The sequence below is a fragment of the Typopeltis vanoorti genome, chromosome 1, assembly GCF_054136105.1.
Source record: "Typopeltis vanoorti isolate ZY-2024b chromosome 1, IOZ_Tvanoo_1.0, whole genome shotgun sequence".
NCBI classification, from domain to species: Eukaryota; Metazoa; Arthropoda; class Arachnida; order Uropygi; family Thelyphonidae; genus Typopeltis; species Typopeltis vanoorti.
Window position 1 is genome coordinate 156,821,266 of NC_143549.1, and position 25,413 is coordinate 156,846,678.

The 25,413-nt window shown below is 35.7% G+C and overlaps 1 protein-coding gene across 2 annotated transcripts in view; it reads left to right on the top strand.

The window, feature by feature from the left end:
- The window catches only part of LOC150110573 (kinetochore protein NDC80 homolog), a 201,158-nt gene that overhangs the window by 151,286 nt on the left and 24,459 nt on the right, over positions 1-25,413 (top strand). For both annotated transcript variants that reach the window (XM_090394897.1, XM_090394906.1), the window contains exon 12: positions 19,961-20,053. In XM_090394897.1, coding sequence (XP_090251023.1) covers positions 19,961-20,053 — 93 coding nt within the window. The remainder of the gene's footprint in view (positions 1-19,960; positions 20,054-25,413) is intronic.

Here is a 25,413-nt window from a genome sequence, read left to right on the forward strand (position 1 = left end):
GAATTTTTAAGTCTTTAGTAAGGCCAAGTTACTTAATCCACTCTCAAACATCCATAATACAAACATCTCCAAAGCCACATTTGACATTCATTTGGCTAGACCAAGATATTAGGAACCTTTATCATGGCTTTTCATGCAAATGAAGGCAAGTTAGCTACTCTTATGGAGGCAGCATGTTTTTTCCCCCTCTTACAAATCAAATAAACCAGTTAGAGCACACGTGTGTGTGTGTGCGTGTTCACACACAATTGATATACTGATGTAAATTTTTCTTTTTTTGTTATTATGATCTTTCAGTTAAGTCCCTGTAACATTCATTTATTAATATAACAAAAGAATCATTTTTTTCTGTAAATCAAAACTGGTTCATATCTAGTTTTGGAAATACAACAAAATACATTTGATGAAATCTTTATTTTCCAATAAATAATTATAAATAATAAAATTTCTGTGAACTCAATCATTCACTCTCACTTTATAATTGAATAAATTTAGCCACAAGTGGGGGGGGGAATACAAATCTTGATTGGAGGAATTTAACATTTCAGTGACTTGTGTCCATCATATCACAATTCCTTAACTTCTTTTAAGCAGCACAAAGACTGCTATTCCAAGAAGCCGTATTCTTCTTTGTCAGTATGATGAAGGAATATTAACCTTAGTCAATCACATAATTTTCATGCTGTTTAAAAGTAGAGTGAATTGTTACTACCTCCAGATAAAGAAATAGAATCATAAAGGAATATTTCCTTCCTTTCTTTGCACAAACATAATACATATTTGAATAACATAAAACAATGATTTATGGTCTTTACTTTGTCTTTATTCTTTGTGTTCATCAATAACTTTGGATGACACTTTTCTCATAAATGGTTCCAATATTGCTGAGTTTTATTTTCTGAGTTATAGTTTTTCTCTAAAGATTAGTTGTTTAGAAACAACTTTTGGTTCTATCTATCCAATATTCTTTCTACTCCTTACTTAAAATTCAGTACTGAATGATCATCTCATAATTTGAATATTTGCAGATAGGATACATCAGAACGATTTTTTCTTTAATGCTTGCAAACAGTGAAAAATTCCCAATTCTCAAAATTCTCAAAGTTAGTTCTCAAAATTATTACATTTCCTTCTTGCATTCTTTCTCTTTCCTAATTTGGACTTTTTTTCCCTTCCTCCTTCCTTCTCTAGGCTCTAACACATTATCACATGTATGAAAGTGATGCATCTCTCTTTATGACAGTGCTGATTAATTAAATTGTTGGTTAGCCAGTTTCCACATAGAACACTTAGAAAATCTAGCTATGAATACAGACACTCTCAAGCCAGTGGTTTGGCTGTGCTATGTTGATGTGTTGGCTATTTGGCCATATGATCCAGACACACTGGATACATTTTTAGTGCATTTAAATAGCCAACATCCTAAAATCTACTTCACAATGGAACAGGAAGCTAATGACTGTCTGTCCTTTCTCTAACTAATCACATGACTTCCTGGTGGTTCATTATCTTTTCTGTTTATAAAAAAAAAACACATATACAAGGAGATACTTGGACAAACATTCACACTATCATCCAGTTCAAACAGTATGTTATCCTAAAAACAACTCACAGAGCCAGAGCTGTCTGTTCCAATGACAATGCTCTTACCAATGAACAATTTGTGTCATACTTTCTTAGCCAATGGCTATAATCCCCACAGAATAGAAAAAAAAATGCTTCTTGGAAATCCCTTCCATTGCCTATTACACAAGACTACAGCAGAACTGTTACCATCCCATACATTCAAGGCATATCTAAAAAGATATCTAGTGTGCTTAGTAAATATCGGCTATGCACCATATTTAAACCATATGTCAAATTGGCAACTCCCGTTCATTCACCTAAGGACAAACGCTCTTCTTTATCACATCCAGGAGTATATGAAGTGCCCTATTCTTGTGAACTGGCTTACTATGGACAGAGGAACTGTTGATATCTGCATTGGAAAGAACATGAAAAATATATCTGGCACTAATGTTATGGTAAGTCAGGTGTAGCAGACCATGGCTTGGATGCTCCTTCGCACAGGATCAAATGGAAGAAAACAAAAGTGCCATATAGAAGTCGGATTGTTTGGGAATCAGCAGTAGCTTTAAAACCTCAGCAAGTACAGCTGTTTAAATTTACCAAAAATCTAGGAGACAGTCATTTTAAGATCTTATTAGTACTTGTTTTCTCTCTCTATCCAACAATAGGTGGTGTCAATTAGGACATTAGTTCCTTGTGTTGTCCATGACGTTTTTTTTTTTTTTTTTTTTCCTCTCCCCAAAATAGTTCCACTGTTATACAAAATTGTTTTGTGTACTGTGACAAATTGTTATTCTGAAAATGCTGGATATAATACCACTGAAATATCAGCTAATAGGTTTACAAATAATTTCTTATCATTCTGTGTTGTGATAAGAAAATATTTGTTAATCTATTAGCTCTTATTTCAGTGGTATTATATCCAGCATTTTTAGAACTCTTAAATAAACTGACAGGTTTCAAATAAGCCAAGTTACTTGGCCATGAAAGGCCAGTGAACATAACATGCACAGGGTGATAGGATACATTTGAATGACTGCTGCAACAAATTTGCATGAAAATCAGCAATAAAAAGACAAAAATTATGATATTTTCCATAATCATGCCTAAAATAGAACTTTGAAAATATGAACTGCACCCTGAATTAATAACCTGTAGAACAAGTAACACATTTCATCTATTTAAAATAGGCCAAATTTTTAGTGAATAAGGCAACCTAAATATGGAAATTAAAACTGAATAAACAAAGCTAGTGCAGCAGGAAGTCAACTGAAGAAATCAATATGGAGTAGAGAGAAATTAGTCAAAACAGTAAACTAGTTGTATACAAGGCAGCGTTCAAGTCACTTAACTTATGGATCTGAGAAGTTGGATCAGAAAGAACAGCAGAACATTGATTAATTGATTAATTAATTAAAGAACATTGATTAATTTCTCTCTATTCCATATTGATTTCTTCAGTTAACTTCCTGCTGCATTAGCTATGTTTATTCAGTTTTAATTTTCATATTTAGTTTGCCTTGTTCACTAAAAATTGGGCTTATTTTAAATAAATGAAATGTGTTACTTGTTTATAATCTCCTCTTAACAAGTTTCCTTCAAATTGATCTATCACATGTCTGCACTTCAGTATTTACAGATTTTATATATGTCTTCTAGGAAACTTCTGACTGAATCATGCCATATCTTGGTCTTCCCCTGGGTCATTTTCTGCCATCTTGACATCCCGAACACCTGTTTTGCTAAATTTTCTTCTCCCATTCTGTTTAAGTGACCATATCACCTTAGACGATATCATTGTTTCCATTCAAGAATGCATTCTTGAATGGAAACAAAGTGAGATTCTTTCCTAATAACTTATTAATATAATATAAAATAAAAATAATGTTTTATTTTTATTTTCCTTCCTAATACCTTATTCTAATATCAATTGATGTAAGCCCATCAATGATAGTCATATTAAAGTCATTCCCCTGATTTTTTGAGAATTCATATCTGTAATCCCTAGTCTTTGATCAACTGTTTTATTTCTAACCCAGTTCTCAGATCTGTAAGTTAAAATTAGTTTGAACACTGATTTGTATACTACTGGTTCAGTGTTTGGTTAATTAATCTCTTATTCTATATAAATTTATTTATCTGACTACCAGAATATCAGTTTTCCTTATTCTAAAGTATTGTCTATTTCAGTATTTAATTTTCCATCTTCACTAAGAATTGTGCATAAATAACAAATATTTACTTGTTTTGTAGGTTCTCCATTGCAAATGTAGTTGTTCTCCACATTCCTGATTTCCCATTTTCTTGTAAGATTTGTTCATATAAAAGAATTAAAAACTGTTGAACAAAAACATAAGACCTTATACATGAATGTTCTCAGCAAAAAATTAGGGGATTGAACTGATGGAATTAATGAAAAAATATTAAAAATGCAGGTTCAGGATTAAGCAGAACTAATTTCAGATAGTAAGGTTATTTAAACAGAATGGGAAGGGCAAAACAGATGTTGAATGCTGGCTTGGCAAGAAAAGATCCAGAGGAAGACCACATCTAGGTGGATTGATGAAGTATAACGTGATATAGGAGACTGCAGTATAAGATACAACAGTATTGGAGTCCTGATAGATGGTCTAATAGTTAGTAATACTTTCATATATTATTGTCATAGTATTTCCCATGCCCCTTTGAAGATGCATACCAGGAATTTCATGACAAGAATCTTCAGAGAGTGCCTAGGGTCAAAGCTGGATAATGGTAAGAGCCCTCCACATGTAGTCTTATGCCGAGAACCAACCAGGATTCTGACCTAATCTTCAGCTCTCATTTTCTCTCATTACTTTAGTCAGGGAAGGGGAACTGGATAATGAGGATAATTCATTTAAAATGGAGGGGAACTGGATAACGAGGCATTGTCACTAAACACCATGTTCCATCATGTGCATAAATTCACATAGAAGACTCAATAAATGAGAAGTCTCGTTGACTGTTATTGTTGATAGTGATATTTTCCTACTGGTTCAGGACATGAGTATATGGAAGATTTGAAATCAGCAGTGGTCATCATTCAGCAGGATAAAGTTTAATTTCATATTGAAATGAAGAGTGTAAGAAAGTCATAAAGCAAATCAAAGTTGAACAGCTTTCAAAGGTGAACTTAGACTTAAATATACAAACATTATTCAAGAAAAAAAATGAAAGGTTCAAAAACAAGAATCAAACCTTGGAGATTCACTACAAATCTGTCCAACACCACTTAAAATTTGCCTGCTCAGCAGTGAATTTGAAAGCTGCTTTTTGAACATTTCTAAGTGGGTGATGATAAATGCATGCACCTGAAGAAAATAGTGACTGATTTAGCCAGAGAGAGATCATGTGGTGAGGTTGTCTGCCAAGATAGAAAAATCAGAATCCTATTAAGATTTATGTATACTTGAGAAAAAGCTGTTTGGTTCAGAACTAACAGTTTATGAGGATCATTTTCACTTTAAGACAAATAGTTGAGAAATGATTGGAATATAACAAGGATCTGTATTTAAGTTTTGTCGATCTGAAAAAGGTGTAAGACAAGGTGCTAAGAGAAAGGATATTCAAAACACTGCATTATATGGTGTACATGGGACATTGCAACATATAGTCTAATTTGAGTTGGAATTCAGTAATAGAATTGGAGATATACAGGAAGATGCTTGTCATTAAATTACTGATAAATTAAATACCTGTTCCTGGTATTAAAGTAAATTAAAGTTCCTGGCAAATAAGTCAGCTTTTACTCTTACAGAATACAGAGACAAATGTAAGAAAGCTAAACAGTGTGTAAAACTAGCTAAACAAAAGTCATGGGAGGACTTTGGCAAGAATATAGAAAATAAATATCAAGAAGGTGGCAAAATATTCTGGAGGTTGTTGAAGAAGCTTAGGAATGGAGGAAAGAGTGCTGTAAAAGGAATTAGAGATGATAAAGGTGAAATGAAAACAGGAGAAAAAGATATCCTTGAAGTATGGAGTAATTACTTTGAAAAACTGCTAAATGAAACAAGCAGTGATGACAGCACAGTGATAAAAAACACTGACCAGGCATGCAGTCAGGAATACATATCCATACTTGAAGTAGAAAAAGCCATCAAAGGTTTGAAATGCGGAAAGGCAGCAGGAGTAGATGATATTCGACCAGAAATGCTGAAGTATGGTGGTATAAGAGTCTTACAGTGGCTGCACTGCATAGTTCAGAAAGCCTGGACAGAGGGACGAATTCCCGATGATTGGAGTAGAGCTCTCATAGTACCCATATATAAAAAGGGAAATAAAACTGAATGTGAGAATTACAGAGGTATTTCCCTACTGAGTGTTCCTGGCAAGATCTATGCAAGTATACTTGAGAAACGGTTGAGAAGAATTGTGGAAGAAAAGCTTGGTGAAGAACAAGCTGGATTCAGGCCAAATAGAGGCTGTCAGGATCAGATCTTCACTTTACGACAAATAGTCGAGAAAGCATGGGAATATAACAAAGATCTGTATTTAAGTTTTGTCGATTTGGAAAAGGCATATGACAAGGTGCCAAGAGAGAAGCTATTCAATATGCTGCAGTTATATGGTGCCAATGGGGCATTATATCAAGCAATACTTAGTCTTTATTTGAGTTGTGAGTCAGCAGTTAGAATTGAAGGAAGTACAGGAAGATGGTTTAATGTTAAATCTGGTGTGAGACAAGGATGTACATTATCCCCTCTGTTATTCATTATCTATATGGATCACATTATGAAGGAATGTGGTATTAAACCTGATATCAAAATTGGAGATGTTAATGTCAGCTCTTTCCTTTATGCGGATGATGTTATACTTCTAAATAAATCCGCTACAAGTCTGCAAGATTGTGTTGTGAATGGTGAACCTGTGGAACAAGGAAAACATTTCAGCTACTTAGGCACAATTTTTACTGAAGATGGTAAACTAAATATAGAAATAGACAACAGAATCAGCAAAGCTGGTATCGTGGGAAGTCAATTGAATAAATTCATATGGAATAAGAAAGAAATTAGTCGGAACACTAAATTAGCTGTATACAAGACTGTGTTCAAACCAATTTTAACTTATGGATCTGAGAGCTGGGTCAGAAGTAAAACACTTGACCAAAGACTAGAGACCGCAGATATGAGAGTCCTGAGAAAGATTAGAGGCATGAACAGATGGCATCAATGGCAATATCATATTAAAAATGAGGATATTAGGAAAGAACTTGACATTGTCAGCATCCAGGAATGCGTTAGCAGAGCTAATCTCAGATGGTATGGTCACTTAAATAGAATGGGAGAGGAAAGTTTAGCAAAACAAGTGTTCTCTGCCAGGTTGACAGGAAAACGACCCAGAGGAAGACCAAGGTATAGGTGGATTGATACGGTACAAAGTGCCTTAGACGATAGAAATATAAGATCTGATAATGTTGGAGTCTTGACAAGTAACAGATTGATTTGGAGGAAAATTGTAGATAGGAAGTTAGTAATGATGTAATTTTTTCATGTAGTACTGTCATATCCTGTACACCCCTTGAGGGTACATGGCAGGAATTTGATGATGATGATGATGAGATGATAATGATAAATTAAATACCCTTAGGTGTACAGGATATGATAGTACTTTTTTCACCACCATGAAAAAGTTACATCATTACTAAGTTCCAACCGACAATTTTCATTGAAATTAGTCTGTTATCTGCCGAGATCCAATATTATCAGATCTCATATTTCTCCTTTCTAAGGAACATCTCATCATCAAATTCCTGCCATGAACCCTCAAGGGGTGTACAGGATATGATAGTACTACATGAAAAAAATTACATCATTACTAACTTCCTATCTACAATTTTCCTCCAAATCAGTCTGTTACTTGTCAAGACTCCAACATTATCAGATCTTATATTTCTATCGTATAAGGCACTTTGTACCGTATCAATCCACCTATATCTTGGTCTTCCTGTGGGTCGTTTTCCTGCCAACCTGGCAGAGAACACTTGTTTTGCTAATCTTTCCTCTCCCATTCTATTTAAGTGACCATACCACCTGAGATTAGCTCTGCTAACGCATTCCTGGATGCTGACAATGTCGAGTTCTTTCCTAATATCCTCGTTTTTAATATGATATTGCCATTGATGCCATCTGTTCACACCTATAATCTTTCTCAGGACTCTCATATCTGCGGTCTCTAGTCTTTGGTCAAGTGTTTTACTTCTAACCCAGCTCTCAGATCCATAAGTTAAAACTGGTTTGAACACTGTCTTGTTACAGCTAATTTAGCGTTCCGACTAATTTCTCTCTTATTCCATTAGAATTTATTCAGTTGACTTCCTACCATACCAGCTTTACTGATTCTGTTGTCTATTTCTATATTTAATTTACCATCTTCAGTAAAAATTATCCCTAAGTAGCTGAAATGTTTTACTTGTTTCACAGGCTCTCCATTCACAACACAGTTGACATTTTCAATTATTCTGCCTATTTTCATTGTCGTTGTCTTTTTATTGCTGACCTTCATACCATATCTATTACAACAGTTATTCAATTTAGTCAGAGATTCTTGCAGACTTGTAGCGGATTTATTTAGAAGTATAACATCATCCGCATAAAGCAAAGAGCTGACATGAACATCTCCAATTTTGATATCAGGTTTAATACCACTTTCCTTCATAATGTGATCCACGTAGATAATGAATAACAGAGGGGATAATGTACATCCTTGTCTCACACCAGATTTAACATTAAACCATCTTCCTGTACTTCCTTCAATTCTAACTGCTGACTTACAACTCAAATAAAGACTAAGTATTGCTTGATATAATGCTCCATTGACACCATATAACTGCAGCGTATTGAATAGCTTCTCTCTTGGCACCTTGTCATATGCCTTTTCCAAATCGACAAAACTTAAATGCAGATCTTTGTTATATTTCCATGCTTTCTCGACTATTTGTCGTAAAGTGAAGATCTGATCCTGACAGCCTCTATTTCGCCTGAATCCAGCTTGTTCTTCACCAAGCTTTTCTTCCACAATGTTTCTCAACAGTTTCCCAAGTATATTTGCATAGATCTTGCCAGGAACACTCAGTAGGGAAATGCCTCTGTAATTCTCACATTCAGTTTTATTTCCCTTTTTATATAAAGGTACCATTAGAGCTCTACTCCAATCATCAGGAATTCGTCCCTCTGTCCAGGCTTTCTGAACTATGCAGTGCAGCCACTGTAAGACTTTTATACCACCATACTTCAGCATTTCTGGTCAAATATCATCTACTCCTGCTGCCTTTTCACATTTCAAGCCTTTGATTGCTTTTTCTACTTCAAGTATGGATATGTATTCCTGACTGCATGCCTGGTCAGTGTTTTTTACCACTGTGCTGTCATCACTGCTTGTTTCATTTAGCAGTTTTTCAAAGTAATTACTCCATACTTCAAGGATATCTTTTTTCCTGTTTTGATGTCACCGTTATCATCTCCAACTCCTTTTACAGCACTCTTTCCTCCATTCCTAAGCTTCTTCAACAACCTCCAGAATATTTTGCCACCTTCTTGATATTTATTTTCTATATTCTTGCCAAAGTCCTCCCATGACTTTTGTTTCGCTAGTTTTTACACAGTGTTTAGCATTCTTGCATTTGTCTCTATATTCTCTAAGAGCACAAGCTGACTTATTTGACAGGAACTTTTGATATGCTTTCTTCTTTTCCTTCACCGCCTCTTTAACTTCCTGTGTCCACCAGGGAGTTCTGATTTTTTTAATCTTGCAGACAACCTCACCACATGCCTCTCTGGCAGAATCAATCAATGTTTTCTTCAGAGTTTGCCCCTGAATCTCCAAGGTTTGATTCCTGTTCTGAAACTCTTTCATTTTTTCTTCAATAACCTTTGCGTATTTTAGTCTACAGTTCACATCTGAGAGCTGCTCAACTTTTATTTGCTTTAAAACTTTCTTACATGTTATTCTTTTCAATATGAAATTCAATTTTATCCTGCTCAAGACTAAATAGTGATCACTTCCAATTTCAAATCCTCTGTACACTCTGGTGTCCTGCACAAGGGAGAAAACATCACTATTAACATTAACCTAGTCAATGAGACTTTTCTTATTCCTAGCCTCTTCTCTCCATGTGAATTTGTGTGCATTTTTATGTTAGAACATGGTGTTAGTAATAACCAGTCCATGTCCTGAGCAGAAATCCAACAGATATTTGCAGTTATGATTAGCTTTGCTCTTTTCTCCAAATTTTCCCAAAATATTTTTGTATGTCTCACAATCATTTCCTACTCTGCTATTTAGATCCCCAACAAGGACCAACTTTTCATTTTTCATTGTGTCAGTTGCTTTTTCTAAAGCCTCAAAAAATTCTTCCACTTCTACTTTAGTAGAACCTTCTGTGGGACCATAGGCATAAATAAGTCTCATTGTCCAGTTCCCCATTCTCATATTTGCCCACATTACTCTACTTGAGACTGACTGCCATTCAAGAAGATTAGCCTCATATTTTGTGTTGAATACTATGGCTACTCCTTCATTTCCTTGATTGTCATTGCCTGAACATAATATTTTGTATTTATTGCTCAGAAAGATCTCGCCAGTTTTGGTCTTTTTTGTTTCAGTCATCCCTATTATGTCGATCTGGTACTTATCTAATTCGTCAGCTAGTTCCATTTCTTTGCCATTCAGGCTTCTTACGTTGATAGTACCGATCTTTAACTCTGGTGATGTTGAGTTGGGGTTTGTTTTCAGATTTGTTCCAGTAGCTGACTTTTCGCTGTTCACCCTGGTTCCCTGGCGAAAACAACGGGGGCCTTGTTTAACCGGGCGACGCCCCAGCCAGCATGAAATTTTGTCATGTTGTACCATCATTTTTTTATTTTGGTTTAACCAATAAGAATACAATTTGGTCGGCTAAATCCCAAATTGTAATCCTAAATCCTAAATCCCAGCCCATCCTCATTCGTTCAGTATCCAAGTAGATAACCAACAGGGTGTATCACAAGAAGGTGAGGATTGGACATTAGGTCAGAAGCCCTGGTCGGCTCTCCGCATTCCTTTAAAGGCTATGTGGAGGTCTCCTCTCAGTTATACAGCATTGACCCTTAAGGAACATCTTACTGTATCAATTCACTTAGATCTTGGTCTTCCTTAGGTGTACAGGATATGATAGTACTTTTTCCACCATGATAAAGCTACATCATTACTAAGTTCCAACCTGACAAATTTCATTCAAATTAATCTGTTATCTACCAAGATCCAATATTATCAGATTTCATATTTTTCCTTTCTAAGGGACTTCTTACTGTATCAATTCACTTAGATCTTGGTCTTCCTTAGGTGTACAGGATATGATAGTACTTTTTTCCACTATGAAAAAGTTACATCATTACTAAGTTCCAACCTGACAAATTTCATTCAAATTAATCTGTTATCTGCTAAGATCCAATATTATCAGATCTCATTTTTCTCCTTTCTAAGGAACTTACTGTATCAATCCACCTAGATCTTGGTCTTTCTCTGGGTCTCACTAAACTAGCTCTATAAGACAATGTTCAAACCACAGATCTGAGAGCTGGATTAGAAATTCAACGCTTGATCAGAAACTGGAAACAACAGATGAGTTCCAAGAAAGATTAGGAAAGTGAACTGATGGCATCAATGGCAATATCATATTAAAAACAAGGATAATCAGAAAGAATGCAACATTGTTAGCATTCGGAATGTATTAACAGTGCTGAACTCAAGTGGTGTGATTGAGAGAGGAAAGGCTAACGAAACAAGTGTTTTTTGCTAGGATGACAAGATAAAAATTCGAAGGAAAACCAAGATATAAATGGATTGATACAGTAAAAAGTGCCTTTGAAGAGAGGAATATCTGATCTGAATAATGTCTTGACAGATAATTGATTAATTTGGAGGAAAGTCATTGGTATGAAGTCATTTACCTTGATGGACCTATGATTTCAGTCAGGATTCCTCCATGATTGCAGGTTATAAAGAGTCCACCTATTTATAACCGTGTTTGCCGTGCAGGATTGGGGGCCTTTTTCTTCTACTTGCTGGCATCTTTACATTGGTCTACAACACTTCTCCTGACCATGGTTCTGAAGTGAGTCTTTGGTCCATGGCTCCTTGTTTATTATTCGGAGCTGCCCACTTGGGCTCCCCTCATCTGCCACCTGAGGGATGCACTTGGAAGGGGTGAGGTGTCCCCCCCCCCCAGATGAAGTCAGTACTACATGAAAACATTACATTACTGTCAAATATCCTATAACCCCCCCCCCCACACTTTCTTGAGGGTACATATTAGGAATTTGATGATAATATTCATATAACCGTAGCAAGTAATGCTAGGAATTATGAATATAAAAATTGTATTGTATAAAATTATAATTTATGGAGAAATATAAATACTAATTGTGTTTATATTTATTTCTTCAATTCTATTACTGAATTCCAACTCAAATTAGACTATATATTGCTCAATACAATGTCACACATGTGCCACGCAATACATTGTTTTGAATAGCCTTTCTCTAAGCACCTTATCTTATTCCTTTTTCAGATCTACAAAACTTAAATACAGATTCATGTTATATTTAATCATTTCTCAACTGTTTTTCTTAAAGTGAAAAAGTGATCCTGATAACCTCTGTTAGGTCTAAACCAAACTTGTTCTTCTCCAAGCTGCTTTTTCACAAATATACATAAATCTTAATAGAAACATTCAGTAGGGAAATTTCTGTGTTTTCTAATTAAGATTTCTAATAGTTTATTCTACCTCATGAAATTATGTTTTCCTGATTACATTCCTTTTTAATGAGTTTACTAAATATTTCTATTTGTAGGATTAATTTCTTAGTCTGCTTTGTCATCTACTCTCTCTAATGGTAAGGTACAAATAAATTTGTCAAGTTTCCCATTTTGATATATTTTCACATCACTTGACTTAAATTTTTATTTTTTTTTTGACATTCAAGAAGTTTGCCTATATGTTTGAATACTTCAGCTGCTCCCTTTTTTCTTTCCTTCATCACTTATTGCAGAATATAACTTCTTATCTGGATGTATCTCACCTGTCTTCATTTTGGTAACACCAGTTTTGTTGGACATAGTATTCCTGCAATTCTGCTACTAGTGCTTCCTCTTTTTTCTTGATGCGTCTTATATCAATAGTGGCTGGGTGTAAGTCTGTTCTAGTAGCTGACTTTTTGTCATTTGCCTTAATTCTCTGACAAAAGAAGACATTTTTTTAAAATGGGTAAAGCTCCAATTGGCATGTGATCATGTTAGGAATGTTATCTCTCAAGCAAAAATATTAAATAGGGTAGTCAATTCAAGTGAAGTGTCAAGTGAAGGTGGTTGAGGGCTTATAGGGATGCTTCAGTTTCTATATGCTAATGACAGAAGTATCAAGAACAAGAGAGGAGTTTCTGTCATTGGTTAGTGCGACCTTGCCAAACATTATCGGCATTAGCAAGACTTGGCTAACAACAGATGGTGTAGTTACAGGGATAGAATGTGATGGATTTAGTATTTTCAAGAAGGATAGAGTTGGCAGGACAGGGAATGGGGTATTGCTGATGATAGGAGATGGATTGCAGCCAACTGACTCCTACTCTTGTTGGCTGCAATCCATCTCCTATCATGCCATCTCCTATCATGTCATCGTGCAGATGACAGTTTGAGTCATTCTGGTGTGAGATGGAGACAAATAGGACAAAATATAAAAATAGTTGCTGCTATAGGCCAGGGAGTTACAAGGACTTGTACAATGAGTGCAAGTAAAGTAATTATTATGGGTGGGGGGTTGGTTCAACTTCCGAGATATAGATTGGAAGGAGTAAAGTTCACATGGCAGGAAGGAAATGGGATTTATATACTTACTGAGAGATAATTGAAGCAGGATGTGATGGAAGGGACTTGGGGTACAAGAGTGTTGGATCTTGTTATAGAAGACCTGTCCATAACTAATGTGGTTATGTTGCCTCCGATCAAGGAAAGCGATCATGTGGTCTTAAATTGGGAGGTAGCAAAACATTGAAATTCCAGTTAAGAAGGGATACATGGGACACTACAAGGCTGGTGATTATGATACACTTAGGAGGCAGCTGAAGTAGTACCATGGCATAAAGATCTGCAAGGGAAGGATGTTCACAGTGTATAGAGGATAGTCAAGGGGTATCTGGAGGAAGCATTATCATTCTATATACCCAAAGTCAGGAAGGTAAATTGGGTAGCATCACTAAGCATGAGCTTTGAACAAAGAAAATATTGTGGAGGGTATATAAGGAGAAAGGTGACCAGCAATCTCATGAACAGTACGAGGATCAGGCAAGTAAGATAACTAGCATGATAAGGCAAAATCAGATTATAAGAGGAAATTAGCTGAACAGGCAAAAGGAAATCCAAAGGAGTTTTTTTTTTTTTTCGTTATGTGGCAGCTAAGAAGAAGAATGACAAGAGTGTTGGATCTTGTTATAGGATCGGAAGACCTATCTATAACCAATGTGGTTTCATTGCCTCCAATTGAGGAAAGTGATCGTGTGGTCTTGACTTGGGAGGTAGCAAAACATGGAAATTCCAGTTAAGGATATGTTTGAGTGCAGATGTTTGAGAGGTAATAGAGGCAGATGAAATTGTTGAGTGATCATTTTGTAAGAGTATATATCATCCAAGTGAAGATATTATTATAACAGATGTGACAGGGACTGATGTAAGAACAGAGGTTGAAGAATTGGAGGTACTTAGTATATTGCAGAAGCTGCATGCAAATACAGCTGTGGGATTGGGTGGAATATCCGTTTGCATTTTATGAGCATGTGCAGTAGAACTGGTGATGCCTTTGACTAGACTGTTTAAGTCTCAGCTCTAGAAAAGTCTCAAGATAGTGGAAGAAGAGCAAAGTGGTTTCTTTGCATAAATTAGTATAGTAGGAGTGATGGTGAAAGTATTGGAAAAGTTGGTCAAAAAGAGAATTCATGAATGAGTGTATAAGAATATGAAACTATGAGGGTTGAAGGATAAGTCATGCCTTAGTAATCTACTAACTTCTTATAATAGTGACAACTGATAAAGGGAATGGCTACACTATGATATTGCAGGATTTTGCAAAGGCTTTTGACAGGATACCACATGGAACTCTGTTATGCAAACTGCAAAAATAGGGTGGATAGGAAACTTGTGATATGGATAAAAGGATGACTGATGGACAGATACCAAGAAGTAGTATATGGAGGAATAGAGTCAATGAGAAAGCAGGTGTAAGTGGTGTGCTGCAAAGATCTGAGCTTGAACCACTACTATTTACTTTGTACATAAATTATATAAGAGATAATTTGAAGGGAGATATTCAGTTGTTTGCTGATGATTAAAAATTTTGTAAGATAATAGTTAATCAAGTTGATATAGAGAGAGCTTGCAGGATTTAAATAGGTTGACAGACCTCTTTAAATCTGGTCAGAACATAATGGATGTCAATTTAATGGAAAAGTGTAAAATTATTCTTTTTGGATTACAAAGATTAAAGATAGAAGTGGAGGAATTTTTTGATGCTTTAGAAAAAGCAACTGACACAATGAAAAAGGAAAAGTTGGTGATCTAAGTAGCAGAGTAGAAAATGATTGCAGACATACAAAAATATTTTGGGAAAATTTGGAGAAAAGAGCAAAGCTAATAATAATGGCAAATACCTGTTGAATTTCTGCTGAGGATATGGACTGGTTATTACTAACACCATATTCCAACATAAAAATGTGCACAAATTCACAGGGAGAGAAGAGGCAAGGAATAAGAAAAGTCATTGACTATGTTATTGTTGATAGTGATGTTTTTTCCCTTTGAAATTGGAAGTGATCACTATTTAGTGTTCAGCAGGATAAAATTGAATTTCATATTGAAAAGAATACATGTAAGAAAGTTTTAAAGGAATAAAAGTTGATCAGCTCTCAGATGTGAACTCTAGACTAAAATACACAAAGATTATTGAAGTAAAAATGAAAGAGTTTGAGAACAGGAACCAATTCTTGGAGATTCAGTGGCAAGACTTGAAGAAAACCCTGATTGATTCAGCCAGAGAGGCATGTGGTGAGGTTGTCTGCAAGGATAGAAAAATCACAACTCCATGTGGACACAGGAAGTTAAAGAGGCAGTGAAGGAAAAGAAGAAAGCATATCAAAAGTTCCTGGCAAATAAGTCAGCTTGTGCTCTTGGAGAATACAGAGACAAATGCAAGAAAGTGAAACATTGTAAAACTAGCTAAACAAAAGTCATGGGAGGACTTTGGTAAGAACATAGAAAAAAAATATCAAGAAGTGGCAAGATATTCTGGAGGTTGTTGAAGAAGCTTAGAAATAGAGGAAAGAGTGCTATAAAAGGAGTTAGAGATGATAAAGGTGACATGAAAACGGGAGAAAAAGATATCCTTGAAGTATGGAGTCATTACTTTCAAAAATGCTAAATGAAACAAGCAGTGATAGCACAGTGGTAAAAAAAACACTCAGCAGGCTTACAGTCAGGAATACATATCCATACTTAAAGTAGAAAAAGCCATCAAAGGCTTGAAATCTCGAAAGGCAGCAGGAGTAGATGATATTTGACCAGAAATGCTGAAGTATGGTGGTATAAAAGTCTTACAGTGGCTGCACTGCATAGTTCAGAAAGCCTGGGCAGAGGGACGAATTCCCGATGATTGGAATAGAGCTCTCATAGTACCCACATATAAAAAGGGAAATAAAACTGAATGTGAGAATTATAGAGGTATTTCCCTACTGAGTGTTCCTGGCAAGATCTATGCAAGTATACTTGAGAAACAGTTGAGAATAATTATGGAAGAACAAGCTGGATTCAGGCCAAATAGAGGCTCTCAGGATTAGATCTTTACTTTATGACAAATAGTCAAGAAAGCATGGGAATATAACAAAGATCTGTATTTAAGTTTTGTCGATCTGGAAAAGACATATGACAAGGTGCCAAGAGAGAAGTTATTCAATACGCTACAGTTATATGGTGTTAATGGGGAACTTTATCAAGCAATACTTAGTTTTTATTTGAGTTGCAAGTCTGCAGTTAGAATTGACGGAAGTACAGGTAGATGGTTTAATGTTAAATCTGGTGTGAGACAAGGATGTACATTATCCTCTCTGTTATTCATTATCTATATGGATCACATTATGAAGGAAAGTGTTATTAAACATGATATCAGAATTGGAGATGTTAATGTCAGCTCTTTGCTTTATGCGGACGATGTTATACTTCTAAATAAATCCACTACAGGTTTGCAAGATTCCCAGACTAAATTGAATAACTATTGTAATAGATATGGTATGAAGGTCAGCATTAAAAAGACAAAGACAATGAAAATAGATAGAATTGCTGAAAATGTCAAAGACAATGAAAATAGGTAGAATTGTTGAAAATGAAAAGGTCAAATGTTTTACTTTGGTCAAGTAAAACAGTTGACCAAAGGCTAGAGACTGCAGATATGAGTCCTGAGAAAGATTAGATGCGTGAACAGATGGCATCGATGGCAATATCATATTAAAAACGAGGATATTAGGAAAGAACTTGACATTGCCAGCATCCAGGAATGTGTTAGCAGAGCTAATCTCAGGTGGTATGGTCACTTAAACAGAACGGGTGAGGAAAGATTAGCAAAACAAGTGTTCTCTGCCAGGTTGGCAGGAAAATTAACCAGAGGAAGACCAACATATAGGTGGATTGATACGGTACAGTGCCTTAGACAATAGAAATATAAGATCTGATAATGTTGGAGTCTTGACAAGTAACAGACTGATTTAGAGGAAAATTGTAGATAGGAAGTTAGTAATGATGTAAATTTTTCATGTAGTACTATCATATCCTGTACACTCCTTGAGCGTACATGTCAGGAATTCGATGATGATGAAGATTACAAGCTGTGTATCACAGTGTGGGAACTGTTCTCCAGGAAATTGATGTAGCCAGGGACTTCTGGGTAGTTGTAGTAGATAGGGAGCTGAAATTTAGAGGGCATAATGTTAAAGTAGCCAGGATACCTCATAGAGACTATCCAAAGTGAGTGATAATGATGATGATGAGTGGTCTATGCAATGCTCCCAATGAGGATAGATTGAGGATTTGTAGATTACAAGTTTGTTGATAGGGGGGGGGGGAGGTATGATAGAAACATTTAAGTTATTTAAAGGCTTTTATATGATTGATGCAGGGGAAATGTTTCAGCACTTGGCTAGTAGGGACAGAACAAGAGGTCATCCCTGTAAGTTGGGCAAGAGTGTGGTTAGCAAGAGCATGAGCACTAGATATTTTGCATGGAGAGAGTGATTGCCTGAATAATAATAATGTGTGTGTGTGTGTGTGAGAGAGAGAGAGAGAGAATGAAGGCAATACAGGATACAATTTAGTTTTATAAATCCCAAATTGCCAACCCATCCTCATTTATTCAGCACCCAAATATTCAGTATACCCAAGTATTCAGCTTCAGCACAATATTCATTTCCATGCCTTTATCTTTATAAGACATATCTAAACCTATTCATAATCATCTTCTCTATGCAATTTCTTTTCTGAATGCAGGTATAAAGCTTCTATTTTCAACCCCTATCTAGTTCTTCATACCTTTCTCTTGTTCTGTTTCTTCCCTTTGTATACTTCTCATGCTAGTGTCGTTTTAGCAAATGATCCACTATGACTCATACGGTGGCAGTATTGCATTCTTGATAATGGAGAGATAAGCAGATTGTTTAGTAATCTTGAGATTTTTTTGTAATGTGTTTAGTATACAATTAATCCATTTTCTCATATAAGTACTATATATGCACACACAGGTGTCCAAAAGCTAAGGACAAACTACATTATTTTACCTGTTTCATGAGCACAGCCAAATGTGGACATAAATTTATTGTCAGCATAGTAATAAATTATATTACACAAAAAATGTGTTATAAATTTTGTACAAATTAAATTACAATATGTTTTTGGGAAAAGTTGCAAATTTCCTAAGGATAGAGTTAAGGAATTAATGTACAGTGCTTACAGAAAAACTATGTGGAGAGGCATTTTAGTATGGAATATGTCCACCCTGAACTGTGATGCAGCTCTGACAACGTTGTACCATGCTTAGCACAAAGTGATTCAAGAGTTCTTGAGGCAAACTGGTCCACTCCTCCTTCAGATAAAGGATAAGGCCTTGTTTTCTGGAGGGGAATTTCAATCAGCAATGCATCTCCCTATTGTGTCCCAGATGTGTTCTATGGTGGTAAGATCTGGGGAGCATGCTGACCACTCATTCGACTCAGTCTCTTGAAGTATCTCCACTGCTCATGTATGATGTAGTTTGGCACTGTCACCCATAAAAAATGAATTCCTGCACCACAGAACAATTGAACATGATGTTGAAAAACTTTGCAATATCCTTCACTAGTCATCATACTCCCTTTTCCAGCACTTGTATCTCAGTGCATCTGTTAAACATAATATCTCCCCATGACCCAGCACTGCCATATCTATCCCTTTCAAGGACATTCTTGTGATGGTAAGCAGTACCACTTTTACATCAGATCAGGTGTCCTCTAGAATCAGAGGAAAGACTAAAACAACTCATCTGTAAAGAGTACATTAGCCTACTGTTGTCTTGTCCAGGTTTTTTAGATACAACACCCTGAAAACATGCTCTACAATGAGCTCTGCATAAAGGGACCCAGACTACAGACCTTCAGATGTATATACCTACTGGTCACATATGTCTTGCCACAGTTTCTCGAGCAAGCTGACCTGCTATGGTATGTTGATTACGTTTTGCTTTTATAACCAAAAATCTGTTTTCGTGCTCTGCGGGTGAGTGAGAGCAACCTCTTAGCAAATGTCTGTAAAGCATTCCATTGGTTTGAAATGCTGCCCAGAGCCTGGGTATAACAGTGTGTGAAATTGCAAACTCTGGCAATATCAGTAATTCTGCAGCCTTCAAGCTTTCTAATAATTTTTCCCTGCATGAAATCATGTCCTTCAAGACATTATAAGACATCCAAGTTTGCAACTTTATTCCTTCACAAAAAGAGCTTCCTTCAAACACAATTCACTTAGTGCTACCACGTATGACCCCTTTGTGTGCGATTTGAAAATTTGAATGTGTACCTGCTTTCTACTTGAAATCACCAGTTATACAAACACACACACACACACCATTGTGTTTTTGTGTGCGCGTTTGCACACATGTATCAAATAACATGTTTCTGAGGAGGTGGATGGACAAATTATTGCTTTTTTTGATATTTCAGTTTTCAAGTTTAAAATATTTATGGTATCATTCTTTATGTAATGATTATTAAGAAATTCTAATATTTTTATGAATGAGTTTTGACATAGATATTTTTTTAATTCTAAATTTCAGCAAAAAATGAAAACAGCAGAGATGCAGGCAAACTTCCAGCTGTTAGAATCTGAACAAAAGAAATGTGAGATGGAACTAGAAAGTTTGCGAAAGGTTAGTTATGTGGTGTCTAAGATTAAACTCACATTTAACTGTAATATCTTACGGTTAAACTCAAACCGTAAGATATGAGTAATATTAAACTCGCATTAAAGGAAGGTATAATTATGTGTAATGTATATTAAGAATTAGCCTTGGGTGAGCAATATTTTTCTGTGGATAGTATATTTAAGTTGTATTTCTGAACCCCTGGTCCTGAATTTCTCACAGATCACTTAATATGCATAATTGCTGGCTCACTTTCAGCTTTAGATAGTAATTGTTATTACTTCTTTTCATCACATTTTAAGTGAAGGGAAAGAGTTCTATTAAGTGACTCTGGTGTAGGGCCCCAGGTTTGTTTAATGACATGAGAAATTTGACAGAAAATCACCTTTCTATTCCTAGTGTTATAACCTTGCTTGTTGATAAACAAAAAAAAAATCTTCTCCACTATGACTTTTTCATTTGTGCCATATCAATGGAATAGATCAGACACTTCCTCAACTGTTTAACACATGTGACAAACTTTATAGCATCACTGCTTTATCTTGCTCCCCAAGTTTCATCTGATTGTAAGCATAATATGAAATCTAAGACACATTAATTAAAATTAGAATCGATTTAATAGATATGTGCCTCTGTAGTGCATTTGAAAGAACATCAACAGAACGTTGCACTCTTCGATTGAAAAAAGACCTGAGTTTGATTCTTGTCATGAGAAGAATCTTTATATAGGCTTTTTCAGTTGAAGGTAGGTTAGCCAATCTCATACAGAGGTAGCAGGGCTTTTCTCTCCCTCAGAAACTTCGTTGTTTATCTTGCATACAGGCAAATTGGCCATGAGAACGCACAATTTGCAGACAAAACTGTTGGTGTAGTAGAAAGTAGATAACATTGGGTGTTGATGATGTTAGTGTTGTCGTAGTAGGTGGAGGATTAGGTTGGGGAGATGGTGTTGTGTATAATAGATTAGAGCACCCTCATTTGATGAGTCCTTGGAGACATCACATAATAGTAATAATATTTCAGTTTTACAATTTTTTTTTACCATAAATTCCATAATGAAAAATAAGATATTAAATTTGTTATAGCCTTTTGATTTATGAATTTTGTTAATGCTTTATACACCAGCAACCACAAAACTGATTAGTCAGTGATGTATAAGGTCATTGTCAAGGTTTCCACACACACACACACAGAGAGAGAGAGAGAGAGAGAGAGAGAGATGCACAGATAGAGATTTTAAGATACAACATCAACAAATATTGTAAATTACTGTTTAAGAGTGTAGACTTTTATTACAAGTTCACTGAACTCCATGTATAATTCGACATACAGTGTAATGCCACTGTGATGTGTAAGTCAGCTTTTGGTTTCTTCATTTCTGGAGATACTATAGTGTGCCTGTAATTTTATCTTTTAACTCTTATTTGCTATAAACCTAAGTTGCATCATAACTAGTGATTTCAAGTTCTGCTTGTCTAGTGTCTTGTATTGCCTACTTCCTTTGGTTTAACTTGGTAAATGGCACTGGCTAAATTAAAATGGACATGTAATATTCATCTTTCTGTCTCTTAAATTCTTTGGCATTTTGAAGAAAAAAAATTAACTACCTTTTGATATTAAATTAAAGATGCCAAGAAATTGTATTTTGGTTTATCCTTGATCCAAGTGTAAGCAAACATTTCTTGGCATCTTTAATTTATAACCCAAGCAAAAAAAACTTTAAGTAACTTTTGATATATTTTCATTATACTTTATATAATCCCATAGGAAAATATCTAAGACTATAAAATCTAGAATAGTTGTCTGGGACTTTTAATATGAACTTGTTAACAGGTTTCTTATGAAGTTCTCAGGCATCCTATAGGCTTCAGTTGATTAACACTGAAGTCTGTAGATTCTTTAAATTGATTGTGACACTGCTTGATATCCTCTGTCATTAGACAGATTACCTGAATTCATCTAAATTCTTATTTCATGTAGTTCTGAAGAAATAGGGAGATGATTAAAAGATCTGGTGGTGACAAACAAGATAACTAATGGAAATGCAAATATGAAAGATAAATTTGGAAAATATGATCTTCAAAGTTTGAGGAATAGAGAGAGAGAGAGAGGATAGAAACATATAAATTCATATGGAGATTTTAAGTGAGATTTTATATCTTATGACTGGAGGTAGAACTTGGTCATTCCTGGAAGCTGGCTGAATGTTAAAGAGTGTGTGTGAAGTCCACCTTTTTTCATGGAAGGTGATGAGTGTGTGAAATGGGCTGCCATAAAATGATGTCTTTGAACATGTGAGTTGACCAAACAAGCATTTCCTTGATGAATACCTGAAGGAGCTTGCATAATAATTTTGTTTGCCATATAACATGCTGAGCTCTTGCCATCTTTGATACCTATATACACTACCAATAATTGTCCCAATGTCCCTGTTATTTGAAGTTACGGAACATTCCAGGTTTGTGTTATTAAAACATAAAAACAGATAGTAGGAAGCAGTATTTCATCGTAGCAGTTGAATACAGGTGGTATGGCAACACGACATGAACACAGTGACTTTGAGAGAGGTGTCATCGTGGCCTGTCACATTGGAGGCATGTCCATACATGCCATTGCCACTCAACTGGAGCATCCAAAATCAATGGTTGGCAATATGATCAACAAATGGGGACTTCCTTTTGTTTCTAGCATCACTAGTGCAGGAAAACACCCTGGGTGGCCACTGAAAATGATTGACAGGGACAGGAGAGTGTGGTACGTAAAAAAAAAAAAAAAAAAAAAAAAAAAAAACAGCTACAATTGGCATAGACCATCCATGATAAGTTCCAGCACTTATCATTTCAGCACTAATACTGTATATGAAAAGAACTCCATTTGCTGGGTTTCCATGGAAGAGCAAAAGCAGCAACACATCAACAAACAAGGTGGCTCATCTGGCCTGGTGCAAAGAATGTGTGAACTGGACAATTGACCATTGGAAAATGGTATTCTGGAGTGATGAATCAAAGTTCACTGTTTCCAGTCTGATGGCAGGGTGTGAAAGTAGCCTGGTGAATGTTTGTTACCACAGTGTGTTTTACCCACAGTAAAGTTTGATTGAGGAGTAATGGTATAGGGTGCATTGAGCTGGTTTGGAGTGGAACCACTGGTTGTTGTCGGTGGTTCCATGAAGGCAGCTCAGTACCCTGATATTCTGGATAATCAGGTGCTGTCTACAGTGTGGAATTTTTATGAAACAGATCCATGTTACTATCAAGATGACCATGCCCCTATGCCACATAACTGCAGCTGTTATGGACTGGTATGTAGAGATGGGTGTTAAACGACTGAGCAGCACATCCTCGATCTGGCACTGAATTCAGTGGAGACGAATTCCACCTAATGTCTACCACACATTGATGGAAAGCCTCCCTCAAAGTGTGCAGGAGGTGATCAAAGGCAGACATACCTGATATTAGGGTTTGCCTGCTGTATCAATTGTAAATTGCTCAAGTGTTTGGACAGTTATCAGTAGATAGTTTACATTAGAATATAATTGACAATGGGCATACATGTGCACAAAAATTGTTTGAATAGTTACATATTATGTAAGGTAACTGTCAGTAGTTTGGTTAATCATAATTCCTCTTTTTAACATTTCCTTTCTACCTTAATTGTCAGTTGTGCATGTGACACATCGCTATAGTCTAGAATTCATTCATCTAAATTCTTATTGCATAATTTATATGTAAAATACATAGACATGAATCTTACAAATAATTCATTACCTCCTTTATTAATTTATTGTATGACCAAAAGAATAGAAATCCTCTTAATGACTAGCAGTGGCGGCTCGTGGCTTGAAATCGTGGGGGTGCTGCAACTTTCAAAATTACAGTATATACAAGCACCTATACGCTGTAAGTACAGTGTATACATGTTTGGATAAAATAAAAATTATGGTAAAAATTTAAAAAAAAAATGAAACATGAAAAAATATTGTTTATTATCAATAAAATTATACAGTTTAGTATAATTCAAAATTACTTAAATTATTATAACAAATCTTATGTCTTTAATTGTAATGTCCAAATATTTAAAGAGATGGGGTAAACACGGGCAATTTGGGATTTAGCCAACCAAATTGTATTCTTATTGGTTGAACCAAAATAAAAAATGATGGTACAACATGACAAAATTTCATGCTGGCTGGGGCGTCGCCCGGTTAAACAAGGCCCCCGTTGTTTTCGCCAGGGAACCAGGGCGAACAGCGAAAAGTCAGCTACTGGAACAAATCTGAAAAAAAAACTCCAACTAAACATCACCAGAGTTAAAGATCAGTACTATCAACGTAAGAAGCCTGAATGGCAAAGAAATGGAGCTAGCTGAGGAATTAGATAAGTACCAGATCGACATAATAGGGGTGACTGAAACAAAAAAGGCCAAAACTGGCGAGATCTTTCTGAGCAATAAATATAAAATGTTATATTCAGGCAATGACAATCAAGGAAAAGAAGGAGTAGCCATAGTATTCAACACACAATATGAGGCTTGAATGGCAGGCAGTCTCAAGTAGAGTAATGTGGACAAATATGAGAATGGGGAACTGGACAATGGGACTTATTTATGCCTATGGTCCCACAGAAGGTTCTACTAAGGTAGAAGTGGAGAAATTTTGAGGCTTTAGAAAAAGCAACTGACACAATGAAAAAGGAAAAGTTGGTCCTTGTTGGGGATCTGAATAGCAGAGTAGGAAATGATTGTGAGACATACAAAAATATTTTGGGAAAATTTGGAGAAAAGAGCAAAGCTAATAATAACAGCAAATATCTGTTGGATTTCTGCTCAGGACATGGACTGGTTATTACTAACACCATGTTCCAACATAAAAATGTGCACAAATTCACATGGAGAGAAGAGGCTAGAAATAAGAAAAGTCTCATTGGCTATGTTATTGTTGATAGTGATGTTTTCTCCCTTGTGCAGGACACCAGAGTGTATGGAGGATTTGAAATTGGAAGTGATCACTATTTAGTCTTGAGCAGGATAAAATTGAATTTCATATTGAAAAGAATAACATGTAAGAAAGTTTTAAAGCAAATAAAAGTTGAGCAGCTCTCAGATGTGAACTGTAGACTAAAATACACAAAGATTATTGAAGAAAAAATGAAAGAGTTTGAGAACAGGAATCAAACCTTGGAGATTCAGTGGCAGACTCTGAAGAAAACACTGATTGATTCTGCCAGAGAGGCATGTGGTGAGGTTGTGTGCAAGGATAAAAAAATCGGAACTCCCTTGCGGACACAGGAAGTTAAAGAGGCAGTGAAGGAAAAGAAGAAAGCATATCAAAAGTTCCTGGCAAATAAGTCAGCTTTTACTCTTACAGA